General features: G+C 41.4%; 1 protein-coding gene across 7 annotated transcripts in view; it reads left to right on the top strand.

The window, feature by feature from the left end:
- Positions 1-21,695, top strand: part of LOC132394289 (von Willebrand factor D and EGF domain-containing protein-like) — a 311,753-nt gene that overhangs the window by 272,034 nt on the left and 18,024 nt on the right. For 6 of the 7 annotated variants that reach the window (XM_059970250.1, XM_059970251.1, XM_059970245.1 and 3 more), the window contains 5 exons: positions 440-976; positions 10,940-11,035; positions 11,169-11,264; positions 17,419-17,514; positions 21,089-21,184. In XM_059970250.1, the coding sequence (XP_059826233.1) occupies positions 440-976; positions 10,940-11,035; positions 11,169-11,264; positions 17,419-17,514; positions 21,089-21,184 (921 nt within the window). The remainder of the gene's footprint in view (positions 1-439; positions 977-10,939; positions 11,036-11,168; positions 11,265-17,418; positions 17,515-21,088; positions 21,185-21,695) is intronic. The other variant, XM_059970247.1, reaches the window with a different exon arrangement.

Genomic DNA, 21,695 nt, shown 5'->3' with positions numbered 1-21,695 from the left:
GCTCCATGGGCTCCTCAGTTAATGGTATGTTCCATGGACTAAAAGGGATGGGAACCCCTGCTCTAGACAGACATCAATACAGATGTGCACACAATGGATAAAGGCATAACGAAGTTATGGATAACAGGATAGGTAGGCAGAAGGAGATGGTGAACACAGAGGGTTTGATGAATTCTTTTGAAGTCTTTGGTAACCAGGGTTGAGATTCTCACAAGCAGTATTTCCAATGTTAAATATATATTTTGTAACGGTTATTTAGAAATGAGTATGCTTACATCTGTACATGATATTGATAAGACTTCTAAACTCAGTGCATAACATTAGAGACTTTACTGTGAAGGCAAGCTACCACATAGTCAATAGATAAAATGTTAATTGAGAATATTTCAGAATACTTCTACAAATATTCATGACCTTAACTTTGTCTCTTTTCCTCTAGTTTCCCCACATGTTGCATCAAAACTTCATCAACGTTGGGGCCCCACCAGAAGACCAAGCAACCTGCCAGGTGGTAACCAGAAAACTATGCTTGGGTGCGTTTCCATGTCTGGCAGGGCAACAATGGAAAAAGCAGTTACAAAAGCCAAACCACCTCCAGTTCTCAAGACGGAGAATCCCTATGTAGCATTGAGCTTGTCTCCTTCCATTGCCTCCTTGTCACAGGACACTGATACTGCTGTCACTGGCACAGCTGCCATGAGCTCTAGAACTGTATCTCAGCTGGCTGTTCACCCCAAAGCTCTACAAAGGACAGTCATTTTTGGGCAGCCTGCCACTTCAGCACTGCGAGCTGTAACTGCATCTCAAGCTGTTTCCATTACTCGCTTCGCTAATGAGTTGGTTCCTATGGAAACAAAGGTCACCTGTGCTGACATGCCTTGTTTTAATGGAGTCCCCTGTGAGCCCACGCAGTCTGGAGGCTTTAAATGTGGCCGATGTCCTTTCGGATACACTGGTGATGGTATAATGTGTCAAGGTAATACAATCAGTGCAATGTTTGCAGAAAGCATCTGTAAGGATCACAGTCATAATGAAAGTATAATTCATAAAGCTAATTTTATAGAGTAATAGCCATAGATAGGGTCAGAAACTCACCCTTTGCCAGCAAGTTACAATACCATGATGGGTCCAGTGACCAGCATTCTGGGCCATTGATCCGGTAATTGAATTTTAATCTCTCCAAGTTAGTTGGGCTACTGAAGTTCATTTATTTGAAGAAATTGTCTTTTTTTAGTAAAAGAAAACGTTAACTTATCTCATCATTGATATCTATGAAGCTACAGGATTGTTATTAAAAGACATTTATTTAATTAATGTTCTTCAAGGGAGGAAATAAGGTGACTCTATCCAGTTTACCATATGTGTGACTCCAGTACCAGTAATAGGTTGGAAACTAATAACTCCCTCCTTAATTTTGGGCCAGGCTAAATATGCCGGCTGTACTGGCAACGTTTACATTCCGTGAATGAAGAAAACATCTGTAAAGGAGATATAATGTTGGTTGTCCTTTCTGATATTTGATCCTATTGACTTCAGTGGAATTAGATATAAGGAGGGATGTTAAGACAATGTTATCATGCATATTTAAAACTAATGCCTGAAGATGAATCATCTGATGAGTTTCAGTTACATCCCTCTAATCAATTTGCTTCACACTGCATTCTTCCTTTTTGCTTAGCAATTTCACTCAAGGTTTCTCTCTCAATCTCAAAAACACTGCTATCTTTGACTTATTTTATCATGTTTCCAAGTACCCCGAAACCACTGAGGTTAGACTAACTGACCTATAATTTCCTTCCTTTTGCCTTCCTCCCTTTTTAAAGAGTGGAGTGACATTTGCAATCTGCCACTCCTCCGAGCCCATGCCAGAATCAAGTTATTCTTGGAAGATCATGACCAATGCGTCCATTATCTCTTCAGCAGTCTTTCTCAGGACTCTGGGGTGTAGTCCATCTAGTCCAGATGACTTATCTATCTTAAGACCTTTCGGTCTGCCTAGCAATTCTTCCTTTGTAATAGCATTGTCACTCATTCCTGCTCCCTGACATTCATGGTCCTCTGGCCCACTACTAGTGTCTTCTACTAAAGGAGACATTAAGTTCATCTGCCATTTCTTTATCCCCCATTACTACCTCACTGGCATCATTTTCCAGTTATCCAATATCAACTCTCAGCTCCCTTTTACTCTTTATAACTGAAAAAAACTTTTAGTGTCCGGCTTTATATAATTGGCTCGTTTGCCCTCATATTTCATCTTTTCCTTTCTTATAACTTTTTTAGTGGCCTTTTGTTGGATTTTAAAAGCTTCCCAATCATCCAACTTTCCACTCAATTTTGCTACCTGTATGCCATTTCCTTGGCCTTTATATAGTCCTTAACTTCTGTTGTCAGTCACGGTTGCCAACCCCTGCCACTTGAGAACTTCTGTAGGACATATCTATCCTGCACTTTGTGAACTAATCCCAGAAACCTAAGCCATCCTTGCTCTGTCGTCATCTCTCATGCCTCTGTAATTCCTTTTATTCCATTGATATACTAATACGTGTGAGTTATGTTTCTTTCTCTCAAACTGCAGTATGAATTCAATCACATTACGATCACTGCCTCTTATGGGTTCCTTTACACTGAGCTCTCTGATAAGATCTAGGTTATTACATGACTCTCAATCAAAGATAACTTTTTCCTGTGTGGGCTCAAGCATAAGCTGCTCTAAAAAGCCATCTCATAGGGATTCAACAAATTCCCTCTCTTGTGATCCAACAGCAAACTGATTTTCCCAATCCCCTTGAATATTGAAGTCCTCCATTACAATTGTGACATTACCCTCATTACATGCCTTTTCCAACTCCCTTTGCGATCTCAACCCCACATGTTGGCTACTATTTGAAGGCCTACATATGATTCCCATTATGGATTTTTTACCTTTGCAATATCTTATCTCCACCCACAAACATTCAACATGTTCTCACTCTAAGTCACCTCTTCCTAAAGATGTACGTCCATCTCTTACCAACAGAGCCACACCATAACCTATGCCTTCCTGCCTGTCCTTTGACATAAAGTATATCCTTTGATGTTAAGCTCCCAACTATGGCCTTCTTTCAGCCACGATTCAGTGAGGCCCACAACGTCATACCAGCCAATCTGCAATTGCACCACAAGTTCGTCCTCCTTATTCCGAATGCTATGCGTGTTTAAACATAGCACCTTCAGACCTTCATTCTTTGCCATTTTGAATTTTACCCCTGTGGTTTGATTTAACTCTTTACCTTGTCTGCATTTGTACCCCATCATTGGCTTTTCCTTCCTTACGTTCATAATACACCCATCATCTACTTGTAAATCTGCTGGCTTGTCCTCAGCTCTATCATCCTGGTTCCCATCCCCCTGCCATATTAGATTAAAACACTCCCTACAGCTCTAGTAAACCTGCCCGCAAGGATATTGGTCCCCCTCAGATTCAAGTGCAACCCATCCCTTTTGTACAGGTCACACCTGCCCCAGAAGAGGTCCCAATTATCCAGTAATCTGAATCCCTGCCTCCTGCTCCAATTCTTCAGCCACACATTTATCTACCACCTCATTCAATTCCTATCCTGCTTCTCAGCTTCCTTCCTAACTCCCTGTATTCTGTTTTTAGGACCTCCTCTCTTTGTCTACATATGTTGTTGGTACCGATATGTACTGTGATTTCTGGCTGCCGACATTCCCTTTTCAGGATAATATGGACACATTCAGACACACATTGTACCCTGGTACCTGGGAGGCAAACTACCATCTGTGTTTCTTTTTCACATACACAGAATTGCCTGTCTGTTCCCCTGACTATAGAGTCCCCTATTACTGCTGCCATTCTGTTCAGTTCTCTGCCCATCTGAGTCACAGGGCAGACTCAGTGCCAGAGGCATGGCCACTGTTGCTTTCCCCAGGTAGGTCATCTGCCCCAACAGGACTCAAAAATGGAGTAGTTATTGTTGGGGGGGGGACAGCCACAGGGGTGCTCTACTCTATCTGAAGTTCTCCCTTTCCTCTCCCGACAGCCACTCATTTCATTAGTATTTGGTAATTGGTTTATTATTGAAAAAGGATCTAGTGCTTTCCCCAACTATACAACAAATAAACTCTCCTAGAGCTTCCAGCGGCTACAGATATCAATTTTATCTGACGTTTTGATGACAAACTCTGCCATCAGGGATGATGCCTGGGCATGTCTAGTCCAGGGGTATTTATACCCCTGTCGTCTGTCCCTCCTGATTAGTTAGTCCTGATCCAATCAGGTTTCTGCTGTCCCACCTTGTTTACAGTCGAATTTTCTGGAAGGATCACCAGGATCCTGAAAAAATACCAGATTAAACCATCCACAAACCGGTAAGGAATCCCAGTTTATGTGGGTTGAAGATGACCTGAGACACAGGACGGCTGGCCTTTTTAGGATTCCCTGTGAATGTGGAGCAGCATATATCAGGGAGACAGGACGCACGGTGCAAACCTGCATCAAGGAGCACAGGAGCTGATTCCGTTTGGATAACCCGGAGAAATCGGCAGTAGCAGAACATTGCATTAGCGATGGCCATAGGATTGACTTCGACAGCACCAAACCACTGTGCTGTGCCAATGACTTTTGGGACCACCTTGTGAAGAAAGCCTTTGAAATAAAGCTCGAGGTAAAGAACTTTAACAAAGATGAAGGTCTTACTCTAAGTAAGAATTGGAATTTGATTGTCAGCTAGGTGGGAGAGAGAAAACCAGATTGGATGAGGATTAACCTGTGAAGAGGGATGGATGACAGGGGCATTAATACCACTGGACTAGACACACCCAGGCATCATCCCTCATGAAGAGAGCAAAGTATGTCACCGAAATGTCAGTTAAAATTAATCCCTGTACCCGGCTGGAAGCCCAAGAAGAATTTATTTTTGGTTTATTATTGTTACATGTACTAGATATCATGAAGAACTTTGTTTCATATACCAGCTATACACATCATTTCAAACCTACGAGGTAGTACAAAGGGAATAGACAATAACAGAGAGCTGAATGTCATGTTACAGATGCAGAGCAAGTGCAGTGCAGGCGTAATAAAACTAAGGTGCAAGGCCCACGACAAGGTCGTCTGTGAGATATAGAATCCATCTTTATTATACAAGAGGTACATTTAACAACCTGATAACAATGGGATAGAATCTATCTTAGAATCCGATGGGGCATGTTTTCAATCTTTCGGACCTTCTGCTTGATGATAGGTGGGCGGGAGAAGAACAAATGTCAGGAGTGGGAAGAGTATTCAATTATATTGGCTGTTACATCCTTCCAGCCTGAAAGGGACCTCTATTCTGTTCTACGCCAATCTTTATCCATCACTTTGCAAACTGGTTTGAGATGACACTTGTGAACCAGAGTAGTGCCACAGAAATACAAATATCTGTATACACCTTAAATCACCTTGGTTTTCAAGAGATATTGAGACCCCGGATAAGGAAAAAAAAAAGAGGCGCAGAGGAGATATCAGCAGTTTGGAACAAATGAGATGCTTATGGGGTATAAGAAATGCTAGAGAACGCTTAAAAATCAGGTGAGCTAAAAGAAAGCATGTAATACCCTATCAGACAGGGTGAAGGAGAATCCTAAGGAATTCTACAGATATGTTAAGAACAAAGGATTGCAAAGGACAAAATTGGTCCTCTGGAAGATCAGAATGGTAATCCATGTGTGGAGGCAAAAGAGAAGGGAAAGATTTTAAATTATTTTTTTCCATCTTTATTTACTCAGCACAGACAGGGACTATAGAAGTGGGGAAAATTTCATGATCTCTGTACAGATCACAAAAGAAGAGGTGTTTGCTGTCTTGAGGAAAATTAAGGGTGGATCAATCCCTAGGGCCTGACAAGGTGTTCCCTCAGCCCCTGTGGGAGGCAAGTACAAAAATTGCTGGGGACCTAGCAGAGATACTTAAGTCATCTTTAGCAACAGGTGAGATACCAGAGGAATGGAGGACAGCCAGTGATGTTCTGCTATTTAAGAAAGGCTCTGAAAATAAACCAGGAAATTATAGGCCAGTGAGCCTGTCATCAGTAAAGGGAAAGTTATTGGAAGGTATTCTAATGGACTGGATATACAGTAATGAGTACTTGGATAGACAGGGGCTGATTAAGGATAGTCAGCATGATTTGTCCCTGGTAGTTGGTGTATGATCAATCTTAGAAAGTTTTTCAAGGATGTTACCAGGAATGTTGATGAAGGCAAGCTAGTGGATGTTGTCTACATGGAGTTTTGCAAGGAATTTGACAAGGTCCCTCATGGGAGGATGATAAAGAAGGTTCAGTCACTCAGCATTAAGCTGAGGTAGTAAATTGGATTAGAGGTTGGCTTTGTGGGAGAAGCCAGGGAGTAGTGGAGGGTTGTCTTCCTTACTGGAGGCCTGTGACTGGTGGGGTGCCGCAGGGATCGGTGCTGTGTCCATTGTTGTTTGTCATCTATATCAATAATCTGGATGATAATGTGGTTAACTGGATCAGCAAATTTGCAGATGGCACCAAGATTAGGGGTGTAGTGGACAGTGGGGAAGACTATCATGGATTTCAGTGAGATCTAAACCAGCTGGACAAATGGTCTGAAAATGGCAGATGGAATTTAATCCAGGCTAGTACAAGGAGTTGCACTTCGGTAAGACAAACCAAGAAAGGTCTTACACAGTGAACGGTAGGATCTGGGAATACTGATCCATAATTCATTGAAAGTGGTATCACAAGTAGATAGATACATAAGACCATAAGATATAGGAATAGAATTAGGCCATTCAGCCCATCAAGTCTGCTCCACCAGTCCATCATAGTTGATCCCAGATCCCATTCAACTCCATACACCTGTCTTCTCATCATATCCTTTGATGCCCTGACCAACCTGGATACAATCAACTTCCCCATTAAATATACCCACAGACTTGGCCTCCACCACAGCCTGTGGCAGAGCATTCGACAGATTTACTACTCTTTGGCTAGAAAAATTGCTCCTTACCTCTGTTCTAAAAAGTCGCCCCTCAATTTTAATGCTGTGCCCTCTTGTTCTGGATACCCCCACCATAGGAAATATCCTGTTCACATTCACGCTATCTAGTCCTTTCAGTATTCGATAGGTTTCAATGAGATCCCCCTATCCCCTACTGCAATCTTCAAATTTCCAGTGAGTACTAGCCCAAAGCTGGCAAATGCTCCTCATTTGTTAACCCCTTCATTCCTGGAATCATTCTCGTGAACATGTTCTGGACTCTCACCAATGACAACACATCCTTTGTGAGATATGGAGCTTAAAACTGTTAACAATACTCTAAGTGGACCTGACTAGTGCCTTATAAAGGCTCAGCATTATCTCCTTGCTTTTATATTCTATTCCCCTTGAAATAAATGTCAACATTGCATTTGTCTCCTTTATCAGAAACCAAATCTGTAAATTAATCTTCTGGGAGTCTTGCACGAGGACTCCTAAGTCCCACTGCACCTCCGATCTTGAGCTTCTCTGCATTTACATAACAGTCCATACTATTGTTCCTTCTACCAAAATGAATTATCATATATTTCGCTACACTGTATTTGATCTGCCACTTCTTTGCCTATTCTTCCAATTTGTCTAAGCCCTGCTGCAATTGCATTGCTTTCTCAGCGCTGACTACCTTTCCATCAATCTTTATATAATCTGCAAACTTTGCCACAAAGCCATCAATTCCATTATCAAAATCTTTGACCAACAATGTGAAAAGCGGCAGTCCCAATTCTAATCGCTGAGGAACACTACTTGTCACTGGCAGCCAACCAGAAAAGGCCCCTTTTATTCCCACTCACTTCCTCCTACCTGTCAGCCATTCTGCTATCTATGCCGGTATCTTGCCTGTAATGCCATAGGATTTTATATTGTTAAGCAGCCTCATGTGTGGCAACTTATCAAATGCCTTCTGAAAATCCAAGTAAATGACATCCACTGCCTCTCTTTTGTGCACCCTGTTATTTCCTCAAAGAACTCCAACAGATTTCTCAGACAAGATTTCCCTTTACGGAAACCATGCTGATATTGACTTATTTTATCATGAGTCTCCAAGTACCTTGAAATTTCATCCTTAATAATAGACTTCAACTTTTTCCCAACCACAGAGGTTAGGTTAACTGGCCTCTAATTTCCTTTCTTTGCCTTCCTCTCTTCTTAGAGTGGAGTAACATTTGCAATCTTCCAGTCCTCTGGGACCGTGCCAAAATCAAATGATTCTTGAAAGACCATGACTAATGCATCCGTTCTCTCATCAGCAACCTCTCTCAGGACTCTGGGATGTACTCCATCTGATCCTGGGGACTTATCGACTTTAAGACCTTTGATTTTGCCTAGTACTTTTTCCTTTTTAATAGTAATGGCATTCACTCCTGCTCTCTGACATTCACGGACCTCTGGTCCACTGCTAGTGTCTTCCACTAAAGTATCCATCAGGTTCATCTGCCATTTCTTTGTCCCCCATTACTACCTCACCAGCATCATTTTCCAGTGGTCCAATATCAACTCTCACCTCCCTTTTACTCTTTATATAACTGAAAAAAACTTTGGAATCTTTCTTTATATTACTGGCTATTTTGCCCTGATATACCTGATGTTTCAACTTTTCCCTTCTTATAGCTTTTTTAGTTGTCTTTTGTTGGATTTTAAAAGCTTCCCAATCATCTAACTTTCCGCTCACTTTTGTTACCTTATATGCCCTTTCCTTGGCTTTTATGCAGTCCTTAACTTCTTTTGTCAGCCACATTGCCTACCCCTGCCATTTGAGAACTTCTTCCTTTGTGGGATGTATCTGTCTGTGCCTTGTGAACTATTCCCAGAAACTTCAGCCATTTCTGCTCTGCTGTCATCCCCACCAGTATCCTCCTCCAATCCAGCTGAGCAAGCTCCTCTCTCATGCCTCTAAAACTCCCTTTATTCCATTGTGATACTGATACGTAACTTGTGCTTCTCCCTCTCAAGTTGCTGTATGAATTCAATTATATTGTGATCACTGTTTCCAAAGGGTTCCTTTATGATAAACTCCCTAATAAGATTTGGGTTAATACACAATACCCAGTCTAAGACAGCCTTTCCCCGAGTAGGCTCAAGCACAAGCTACTCTGAAAAACTATCTTGTAGGCATTCAACAAATTCCCCCTCTTGTGGTTCAACACCAACCTTATTTTCCAATCCCCTTGTGTATTGAAATCCCCATTACAATTGTGTCATTACCCTTATTACACGTCTTTACCAGCTCCCTTTGCAATCTCTACCCCACATCTTGGCTATTATTTGGGGTCCTATATTTGATGATCGTAATGTGTTTTTTTTTACCCTTACAATTTCTTAACTTCACCCAGAAAGACTCAACATTCTCTGACCCTATGCCATCTCTCTCTAAAGAAAGGACTGCAAAGGAATCTTTTGGCACATTACTTTTCATCAATCAAAGTTTGAGTACAGGAGATGGAGTGATATGTTGAATTTGTAGAAGACATTGGTGAGGCCCAGTTGGAGTATTGTGTGCAGTTTTGCTCACCTAGCCACAAGAAAGATGTAACTAAGTTTGAATGTGTTCAGAGAAAATTTACATGTATGTTTCCAGGACTGGAGGACCTGAGTTATACGGAAAGATTGAACAGGTTAGGGCTTTATTTCTTGGAATTTAGAAGGTTGAGGGAAGATTTGATAGAGGTATGCAAAATTATGAGGGGTATAGATAGGGTGAATGTAAGCTGGATTTTTTCGCTGAGTTTGTGAGGGGCTACAACTAGAGGTCATGGGTTAAGGGTGAAAAATTTAAGGGGAACATGAGGGGAAACTTCTTCTCTCAGATAGCTGTGAGAGTGTGGATTGCCCTGCCAACACAAGTGGTGCTTGCAAGCTTGATTTCAAAGCTTAAGAGAAGTTTAGATAGGCACATGGATGGTAGGGGTATGGAAGGCTATGGTCCCAGTGCCGGTTGATCAGAGTAGGCAGTTCTAATGATTTGGCATGGACTAGATGAGTCAAAGGGCCAGTTTCTGTGCTGTATTTTTCTGTGACTCTATCACCAGAATTATTAAAATTACAGATAATTTTAATCTGCATAGAATAGTTGTTAATTTGGACATTCTTGATTTAATGCTAATAGGTCTCATTTTTGCATATCTTTACCTAAAATAATTGTCCACTGTATATTGCTAGTATCTTTTATGCCCATTACCCATCCCATCTCCATCTGCCACCCATAACCCAGAATATACTGCTCTGCTATGTCTACCTAATCATGACTATTCAGTAACGAGAAAATCTACAGATGCTGGAAATCCAAGCAACATGCATGAAATGGTGGAGGAACTCAGTCAGCCAGATTTGAAAGGTGGGGGAAGAGGAGAATGAAATGCCAGATAATAGGTGAAACTTGAAGGGGAAAGGATGAAGCAAAGAGCTAAGAAGTTGATTGGTGAAAGAGACAGAGGGCCATGGAAGAAAGAAGAAAGGTGGGGGAGGCACCAGAGGGAGGCGATAGGTGGGCAAGGAGATAACATGACAGAGGGACAAGGGGTTGGGAAATGGCGGAGGGCTGGGGGGTGGGGTGGAAGCATTGAACATTCCAATGAACATTGATTTCTCAAACTTCCAATAATGCCACTATCCCCCACCTTCACCATTTCCCATCCCCTTGTCCCTCTATCTTGTTATTTCCTTGCCCGCCCATCACCTCCATCTGGTGCTCCTCCCCACACTTTTCAAATCTACTCCTCAGCTTTTTTTCTCTGGTCCTGCAGAAGGGTCTCAGCCCGAAACGTTAGCTGTACTTTTTACCAAAGATGCCTGGCCTGCTGAGTTCCTCCAGCATTTTGTGAGTGTTGACTATTCAGTCACATGTTCTGGGCAGCAACTACTTATGCTAACAAAAACCAACAACTGTGATATTTATTAGCTATTTGCAGATATCCCTGTGGAAAGAATATGGAATGTGCAGCTCCCAACACATGTCGCTGTAAGCCTGGCTACACTGGGTATAACTGTCATATAGGTAGGGAACTCTGCTTAACATAAAGCCTATCAAAATTCTCATCATTTGAAGCTGATAATTTTGCCGTTATTTTCTATGTCTGATTGATTGTGAGATGTGTTAACGCTGTTTATTTCGGCTGTAACTTTTTAAGCAATCTGCCGACCAGACTGCCAAAACAAGGGAAAATGTGTCAAACCTGATAAATGTGACTGTCCCCCAGGATACCACGGCCTGACCTGTGAAGATGGTAGGAACCAGTTGTTTCTTCTCCCTGTTTGTCTCCGCACACGGATCTATAACATATTGATCTTGTACAGTGATACAATACTGTTTTTCATGAATGGGTAAAAATATCCTTGAAATTCAGACTGTTCTGAAATAGGACATTGCCCATTTAAGAGCAATGAGGCAAATCTTTTTTACATTGGAATCATGTCCTTGAACCTCCCTTCCTCAAAGGACAATAGATGCGGAGTCTTAGCAGTCTTCAGACAGATGCAAGTAGCTGTAAGGAAATTGCAATTACATCAGATGTGGTCTTGTTAAGTGGCAGCGCAGGTTTAAATAGCTGCGTTCCTTCTAATTTAGATGCTTGTGTTAAGTTTATTTATCTACTGCAGTTTCTTCATGCTGTGAGTGGCATTCGGAGCAAGGGCAGCTTTAACTATTTCCATATTGCCAATCACTTCTTGTGGAGGAGGATGCAGTTAATGTGGAGCAACATATTTGTCTTTGGTCTGGCATTAAAATCCAATAGATGCCAACTTTAAATACGCAGAGCTCATCCAAGTAATGCTATCCCACTGTGACTGCAATTTTAACCCCAATTTAAAATTTTAAGGGAAGTCTCTTTGTATCACTCCCATCAGCTTAAATTGGTCTTTGGAGTAGCATGGTGAGTTTCCATCATGTCTGGCGATGACAGGAAACCTGTGTGGGAGAGTTTTTAAAGTGGAAAGGCTGTTGCACTGGGGCAGTTCCACTCTCTCGACCTCAGAACTCCGGGTCCAGTGGTACGAACAGGCGTCACATACTGGGGTTGCAGTGGATGACCATGACATTATCTGTGCCTTGTCATGCCCTTCGCTCTCTACAGATGTAGTGTTGCAGTACCACCTTCCTAGCCGTTCAATCTCACTGTGCATCTCATCTGCCCAGAGCGCCGGAGCTGACATTGTATGTTAGGACGGGCATGTCCCTATCTCACCGAAGTATGAGGCCGCTGGCTACCTTCACCTGGTTTAGTCCCCCGTCGAAGCAGTGTACGGGTGTGTGACCGCTGTCACATGCAAACAGCTATTTGCAGCTACAGGCAAGAGCTGAAGAGGCCAGTTTAAGTCTTGTTAATAGTTTCCTTCCCCTAACAACTTAACATCTACCTCCTGACCCATTTTGTAACAAACCAGCAGCAATATTGGGCTTCACTCTCTTGGAATCCAATAGAATTACCATCAAATTGTACACAGAGCAACACACACAAAATACTGGAGGAACTTAGCAGGTCAGGCAGCATCAAAGGAAATGAATGAACGATCGATATTTCGGGCCAAGACCCTTCATCACCAGGCAGCTTTTCTGTTGTGCTCAGCTGATTATATAAATGAACTCTTGGACTTGTACTTCTCCAGGTCAAAGGTGGCACATGCTGACAGCTTTCCTTTCCTTCTGTTACCCTAAGCACATTCACCAGCAAAAATTGCTTCTGGTGGGTCACTGCACTGCCTTTTCAGCCCATGACCTATGCAGCCACCGGTAATGCTAAACAAATTTGTTCAGTCACAAGTGATTAGGAATGTCCTGCTTCACATTGGGATAACTGTAATTGATGAAACTGCAAAACTATTTACTTTGAACATTAAGCACGACAGTTTTAGAATAAGGTTTTATTGTCAATTAAAAGTGCAACAATATTTCATTTTAATGTAGAACAGACTGGATGGGCCAAATGACCTAATTCTACTCCCAATGCTTTATGGTCGCATAGAATCACTAACACAATAATGATTAGACGTTAATCCAGTGATGAAGATGATATTTTTTATTCAGTAAGTGGTTCATAGACAATTGGCAAAGTCCCTGCTGCACAGGCTCAATTAGCTTCCTATTAATTGAGGTTTCTTGCATAACCAGTAAACTGTTTAATTAATTATCAGCGAAGAACTCTGTTCACTATCATTTCTAAGATATTCTTCAGCCAAATATCATCATTTACCCCACAATCTGCCCACTGTGGTTGCTGCACTTTTTTAATAGGTAAGATTTTCAGAGCAATATTAAAAATAGAAGAACTGAAATATTCTGTACGTACATTACCATTCTTATAGTTACAAATTACCAATGTAAATTCAGAGATACTTGTTAAGAGCTTTTGGGAATAATGGAATCATCCATACAAATAGACCACATTCAGGTGGTAAGAGTCATATGTCACATTCTCTTTCACTTCCACCTTATTAGTAATGGTTTATGTTGCGGGAAGTTATTAAGACTATCTAATAGTTTGAGAGAGCCATGGTTTTCAAGGGATATTGGACATTGGAAACTTGGTTAGGAAAAAGAGAGAGATCTATAATAAATATAGGCAGCATGGAGTAAATGAGGTCCTCGAGGAATATAAAGAATGTAAAAAGAATCTTAAGAAAGAAATTCGAGAAGCTAAAAGAAGATATGAGGTTGCTTTTAAAGAGCAAACATGAGGAAATCTGCAGATGCTGGAAATTCAAACAACAGCACACACAAAATGCTAGTGGAGCACAGCAGGCCAGGCAGAATCCATAGGGAGAAGCACTATCGAAGTTTGGTCTCGGCCCGAAACGTCGACAGCGCTTCTTCCTATAGATGCTGCCTAGCCTGCTGTGTTCCACCAGCATTTTGTGTGTGTTGTTGAATGAGGTTGCTTTGACAAGTAAGGTGAAAATAAATCCAAAGGGTTTCTACATATAACCATATAACAATTACAGCACGGAAACAGGCTATCTCAGCCCTTCTAGTCTGTGCCGAATGCTTACTCTCAGCTAGTCCCACCTACCTGCACTCAGCCCATAACCCTCCATTCCTTTCCTGTCCATATATCTATCCATTTTTTTTATACAACAAAATCAAACCTGCCTCTACCACTTCTACTGGAAGCTTGGTCCACACAGCTACCACTCCCTGAGTGAAGAAGTTCCCCCTCATGTTACCCCTAAACTTTTGCCCCTTATCTCTCATTAATATTAATATTGATAGCAAAAGGATAGTGAGGGATAAAATTGGTCCCTTAGAGAATCAGAGTAGACAGCTATGTGCGGAGCCAAAAGAGACGGAGGAGATTTTGAACAATTTCTTTTCATCGGTATTCACTAAGGAAAAGGATATTGAATTGTGTAAGGTAAGGGAAACAAATAGGGTAGTTATGGAAACTATGATGATTAAAGAAGAGGAAGTACTAGAGTTTTTAAAGAATATAAAAGTGGATAAATCTCCAGGTCGTGACAGGATATTCCGTAGGACCTTGAGGGAATTTAGTGTAGAAATAGCAGGGGCTCTGACAGAAATATTTCAAATGTCATTAGAAACGGGGATGGTGCCAGGGGATTGGCATATTGCTCATGTGGTTCCATTGTTTAAAAAGGATTCTAAGAGTAAACCTAGCAAATATCGGCCTGTATGTTTGATGTCAGTGGTGGGTCAATTAATGGAAAGTATTCTTAGAGATGGTATATATAATTATCTGGATATACAGTGTCTGATTAGGAACAGTCAACATGGATTTGTGCGTGGAAGGTTATGTTTGACAAATCATATTGAATTTTTTGAAGAGGTTATGAAGAAAGTTGATGAGGGTAAAGCAGTGAATGTTGTCTGTATGGACTTCAGTAAGGCCTTTGACAAGGTTCCACACGGAAGGTTAGTTAGGAAGGTTCAATCATTAGGGATTAATATTGAAGTAGTAAAATGGATTCAACAGTGGCTGGATGGGAGATGCCAGAGAGTAGTGGTGGATAACTGTTTGTCAGGTTGGAGGCCAGTGACTAGTGGTGTGTCTCAGGGATCTGTACTGGGTCTAATGTTGTTTGTCATATATATTAATGATCTGGATGATGGGGTGGTAAATTGGATTAGTAAGTATGCAGATGATGCTAAGATAGGTGGCATTGTTGATAATGAAGTAGGTTTTCAAAGATTACAGAGAGATTTAAGCCAGTTAGAAGAGTGGGCTGAACGATGGCATATGGAGTTTAATGCTGATAAGTGTGAGGTCCTACATTTTGGTAGGAATAATCAAAATAGGACATACATGGTAAATGGTAGGGCATTGAGGAATGCAGTAGAACAGAGTGATCTAGGAATAATGGTGCATAGTTCCCTGAAGGTGGAATCTCATGTAGATAGGGTGGTGAAGAAAGCTTTTGGTATGCTGGCCTTTATAAATCAGAGCATTGAGTATAGGAGTTGGGATGTAATGTTAAAATTGTACAAGGCATTGATAAGGTCAAATTTGGAGTATTGTGTACAGTTCTGGTCACCAAATTATAGGAAAAATATCAACAATATAGAGAGAATACAGAGGAGATTTACTAGAATGTTACCTGGGTTTCAGCACCTAAGTTACAGAGAAAGGTTGAACAAATTAGGTCTTCATTCTTTGGAGCGTAGAAGGTTGAGGGGGGACTTGATAGAGGTATTTAAAATTAGAGGGGGATAAATAGATTTGACGTGGATAGGCTTTTTCCATTAAGTGGCAAAAGTTTAGGGGTAACACAAGAGGGAACTTTTTTACTCAGAGAGTGGTAGCTGTGTGGAATGAGCTTCCAGTAGAAGTGGTAGTGACAGGTTCGATTTTGTCATTTAAAAAAATTGGATAGGTATATAGACAGGAAAGGAATGGAGGGTTATGGGCTGAGTACAGGTCAGTGGGACTAGGTGAGAGTAAGTGTTCGGCACGGACTAGAATGGCCGAGATGGCCTGTTTCCGTGCTGTTATTGTTATATGGTTAACATATCATGACAATCATCAATTGATGCCAATCCATGTCCAAGCTTGCAGATCTCCCCAAAGGCAACAGCTTTCCTTTTTGGCTTCTCTGTCTGCACGGTAGTATACATTTCAGAAACAAAATGCTGGAGGAACTCAGCAGGTTGAAGTTCAAAGTAAATTTATTTTCGAAGTACATATATGTCACCGTATACAACACTGAGATTTATTTTTTTGCGGGCAATCACATTAACTACAAGAAACACAAAAGAACCAATGAAAGACTGCACCAAAGAAGATGGACAATCACTGTTTAAAAGACAACAAGCTGTGCATATACAAAAAGGAAGAAATAATAATGAAATAAAAAATATATAAGCAATAAATACAGAACCCGAGATGTAGAGCCCTTGAGCTCATTAATTGTGTTAACAGTTCAGTGATTGGGTGAGTGAAGTTGTGTGAAGTTATCTGCCTATGGTTCAAGAGCCTGATGGTTGAGGGGTAATAACTATCCCTGAAGTTGGTGGTGTGAGTCTTGAGGCTTCTGTACCTTCTTCCTGATGGCAGCAGTGAGAAGAGAGCATCACCTGGATGGTGGGGGTCCTTGATGATGGATGCTACTTTCCTACGACAGCACTCCAAGTAGATGTCCTCAGTAGTGGGGAGGGCTTTACTTATGCTAGACTGGGCTGCATCCACTCTTTTTTGTAGGTTCTTCCATTCACACCATTGGTGTTTCCATACTAGTCTGTGATGGCATCAGTCAATATTCTCTCCACCACACATCTACAGAATGTGGGTGTCAGAGTTTTAGATGACATGCCTAATCTTTACAAACTTCTAAGATCTGGCAGTATCTCGGATTAAACAGTGGATGTTTTGGACCATGACCCTTCATTAAAATGCCTGCATATTGTGATAAATAACTTTCATATCATCAGTTCAGTCTCTCTCCGGTGACTCAGAACACAGTCACAACAATCCTACCATACACTGACTGAGACCAGTAGGCTGGGCTTCTGTAAAACCCTATGCCACAGGGGAATCCTCATGACCATCCCATGTACACTGATGATATGGAATATTTGGTCTTCCCAAGTGGAACTCACATTGGCATAGGAGAACATGGCAAATCCACATAGAGAGCACCAAGTCACTGAGCTGTGAGAAACTCTTGCACCATCATGCCAATCTTAAATCCCTCTGACCCTTCAAACACACCCTGTTAAGGCTCTTCTGTAATCCCTTTGTGCTCCAGTCTGAGTCGGGACTCTCTGGATCGCAGGTCTCACTCAGCCTGAGATATCTCACTGCCCAATGATCTGGATGCAGTAAATTTTCTCAGCAGAGCTTGAACTACTGCCTGAAGACATGAAGCAGAGGTATTTAGTACAGGACAAGGATTCTGTATGGTATTAATGGTTTATGCTTCTCTGTGTAGCCCACTGCATCCCAGCTTGTGAACATGGTGGATCGTGTACAGCCAGAAATACTTGCTCCTGCCATTACGGGTTTGTTGGGCCAAGATGTGAAACAAGTGAGTGCGCTATTGTTCTCAGGAATGTTTAATGTCAGCTTGTTTTTATTTAGGTTCCAGTAATTCCCTCTCTCCCTCAAATCAGGATGTAATCAGCCATTCAATTTCACTTAGACTGATCAAATGACTTAGAACCACCAGTTGATGAAGTAATATTGGCCTTTTAAATGAAACTTGATTCCACTAACAAGATCAATTATCTTGAGTGCAACAAATTCTGCGGATGCTAGAAATCCAAAGCAACACACACTGGAGGAATTTAGCAGGTCAGACATCTTCTATGGAAATGAATAAGCAGTTGATGTTTCTTCAGAAGTGGAAAGGAAGGGGGGGACGCCAGAATAAAAAGGTGGGGTGAGGGGAAGGAGGACAGCTAGAAGGTTATAGATGAAGTCAGGCGAGTAGGAAAGGTAAAGGGCTGGAGACATAGGAATCTGATAGGAGAGGAGAGTGAACCATAGGAGAAGGGGAAGGAGTGATAGGCAGATGAGAAGAGGTAAGAGGCCAGATTGGGGAATAGAAGGAGAGGAGAGGGAGAGCTAATTTTTTTAACCAGAAGGAGAAATTGATATTCAGTTTGGAGGCTACCCATACGGAATACAAGGTGTTGCCCCTCTACCATAAGGGTGGCCTCATCATGATGCAAGTGGAGGCCATGGACTGATGTGTCCGGACAGGAATGGGAATCAGAATAAAAATGTTTGGTCACTGGAAAGTTCTGCTTTTTCTGGATGACACGGTCCCCCAATTAATGACAGGTCTCACCAAAGTAGTGGAGGCTACTTCAAGAGCACCAGACACAATAGATGACCCCAGCAGATTCACAAGTGAAGTGTTGTCTCACCTGGAAGGACTGCTTGGGGCCCTGAATGGAAATGAGGGACAAGGTAAATGAGCAGGTGTAGCATTTTGGCCACATGCAGGGATAAGTGCTGGGAGGGAGATCAGTGGGGATGGACAAATAGACAAGTTAACCACAGAGGGAGCGATCCCTGCAAGAAGCAGAGAGAGGGAAGGAGGTAAAGGTATGTTTAGTGGTAGGATCCCTTTGGAGATGGAAGAAGTTGCAGAGAATGATGTGTTGGTTGCAGAGGCTGATAAGATCGTGGGTAAGACCAAGGGGAACTCTATCACTGTTAAGGCGGCAGAAAGATGGGGTAAATGCAGATATTTGGGAAATGGGAAAGATGCAGGTGAAGACAGCATCAATGGTGGAGGAAGGGAAATCCCATAAATTGAAGAAGTGGGACATCTATGATTTTTTGGGTAGAAAAGCCATATCCTGGGAACAGATGCGGCAGAATCAAAGGAACTGAGAAAACGTAATAGCATTTTTACAGGAGACAGTGTGGGAAGAGGGATAGTTAAGATAACCATCGGAATCGATAGGTTTATAAAAGGTGACGGTCAACAGTTTGAGACAGAGATGGAGAGACTGAGAAAAGGGAGGGAGGTGTCAGAAATGAAATAAGTGAATTTAAGGGCACAGTAATGTTGGAGGCAAAATTGATGAAACTGAAGATCTCAGAATGGGTGTATGAAGTGACACCAATGCAGACATTGATGTAGTGGAGGAAGAGTTGGGGAGAATTACTGGGGAAGGTTTGGAACGTAGCTAACGAAAGCTGGGTATAGCTGGGGTGTTTGTGGGTGTCCATGACTACACCTCGAGTCTGTAGAAAGTAGGAAGAGCCAAAGGAAAAAGAAGTTGGATGTTTTTATACGTTTTTTTCTGCTCTATTTGAATATAAATTAATTTTGTGCATGATTGAGCTCACATTCATTTGCAGGTCGATTATCATCCATTTTGGCATGACTCATAGTGACATTTTGTCAGACTCAGGTGCACATCCAATGACATCACCTGATGCACAAAGGCCATTGATTAATAGAAAAGGCAATTACAAGCACAACATATTCCTTTTTTTTTCCATTTGTAGTACATCAAGTCATCAACCTCACAGTCAGCACAGAGCAATTTATTAGGACACCGACTTTTAGAAGGCAACAACTTCCAGACTCATTTTTATATGCTGCATATTGTCTATCAACATTGCTAACACAAATTGCATCATCTCCACAGTATGCAGCTCAGTGAAAGATATTGTGATAATGACCCTTTGATCAGCCCAAAAGCTGCAGGGGCTTGGAGCCACTGATAGCACTATCTGTTTGTCGAGCAGAGCACAGGAGAGTGTCATGTCTGTCTCTGCAGCCGCTTCTCTTATGCTGCCATAATCTGGCTGCATTGAAGTCCGCTTTACGATTCACTTCCCAGCCGCCAGCTTAGCAAAGATGTTGTGCTGTCTTTACGACAGTTATTTAGTTTATAATATTTTCGCTTAGTAATTCATTTTATAGTATTTTCTAGTTAGAATTAGAAGTGTTTAAAGTATATTCATTGCATGTAAAATATATCAGCATGCGATGACGTCACATCCAGTTTCGCCGCGTCTTGTGGGAAAGTACCGGTTTGAAATTAACGCGAGGGTGGGGGCTCACCACGAGGCAGACCCGAGCAGAAGTTGTTTTGCAGGCAGGAGAAATCACAGTGAGAGCAACGCTGTAAGTTAATAGATAATCGATATATTGAACTAAGATGTTAATGCCGATCCTGTTAAAAGTAACGACGGTCGATAATGTTCATGCTTTCGTTAGTTAAAGAGTTGCGGATAGTTTGCATTGAAGTGTATTTAAAGTAGTCAATGGAGCAGGTAAACTCTGCCTGTATACTGCACCTTAGTGTAATGTAGTTATAGTCACCTTTGCAAGTATTTACAATTGAAATGTGATATTAAGGAAGGAACAAATACTGTATCAATCTTGTATTGTTTTATCAACAGTTTTCACCATATGTTAATGTGAAGAGTGAACAGTAAATGGTTAATCTTACTGCGATCTGGTGTCATTGACTGTGGTTTATCTCGACGTTGAATTCGGCATTATTAGTACACGCGAAGGAGAACGTTACAGATGTAGTAAATGCAAACTATGCAAATTGATACTTAAGTACTAGTAAAGTTCTTGCATGTTTCACTTTGAATACCAGTTTGATAATTTTTAAATCTGGATTTCTGTCAGTTTCTTGACAGCTTAACCATCACCACTTTGGATGATAGTGCTGCACATTATCTCTTCAGAGCACCAAGAAAGGGTGATTCCAATTTCTAGGCAAGAAAATTTAATGTCCCAATACAGAGCTCCATAGAATAAACCACCAGACAAGAGTGATACATTTGAGGTCTTAAAAGGGAAATAGATGAAGCAAAGAGGTTGAAGGATAGAAAAGTATTGCCTAATCCATTTGATTTAAATGGGAATTATAAGCACTTAAAGATTTTGGTTGGGAGGGGAGGATTTGCTGAGCTGAATGAGCAACAACTTGCTCAGTCACTAGAAGTGTCACATACACAGAGACCTTTGTGCCTTTGACTTCTAGTTAGTTTAGTAGTCCCTTTTTGTTGTTATCTGTTAAAATAAGTTCACTCCGGTGAAACTAAGTAGTCCTAGATCTTCTTCCTGTCAATGTGCTGTGTTGAATACAGTTGAAACTGACACTGCTTTATATTTTTAGTGATTTGCAATAGACACTGTCAAAATGGTGGAAAGTGCACTTCCCCTGATGTGTGCAAATGCAAAGCTGGGTGGACAGGACCTTCATGTGAAACAGGTAAATAGATTGGAACTTTGAATGTTAAGTTGAAGATGTACATTTTTACAATTCGCTTTATTTGCCACATGTACATTGAAACATCCAAAGATAGTGAAAGGTATTGTTTGTGTCAATGACCTGCACAGTCCATGCTTTCAGTGCCAAAATATTATGCCTACAACATACTAACCCTAACCCATACATCTTTGGAGTACGGGTGGAAACAGGAGCACCCAAAGGAAACCTACACGGTCATGGGGAGAACATATAAACTCAATGCAGGAAATGACCATTACAATTGTAAATGCTACACTAGCCACCACACTACTATAACACTCTAGGTACCATTTTCTCCTCAGATGAACATCAGGTGTTAACATGTATTGTCCGAAGGATAATAGGGCAACATCTGTGGGGAGAGCTGGCAGCAACTCTTCTCCTGTCTGGACACATTGCAATCATCAGGTTATGATATTAAAGTTATTTATTTCAGTATGTTTCTTTTTCTCTTTTGTTTTTCAATACTGAT

Source organism: Hypanus sabinus, chromosome 5, assembly GCF_030144855.1.
Source record: "Hypanus sabinus isolate sHypSab1 chromosome 5, sHypSab1.hap1, whole genome shotgun sequence".
Classification (NCBI taxonomy): domain Eukaryota; kingdom Metazoa; phylum Chordata; class Chondrichthyes; order Myliobatiformes; family Dasyatidae; genus Hypanus; species Hypanus sabinus.
This window is presented reverse-complemented; position numbering and strand designations above follow the sequence as displayed.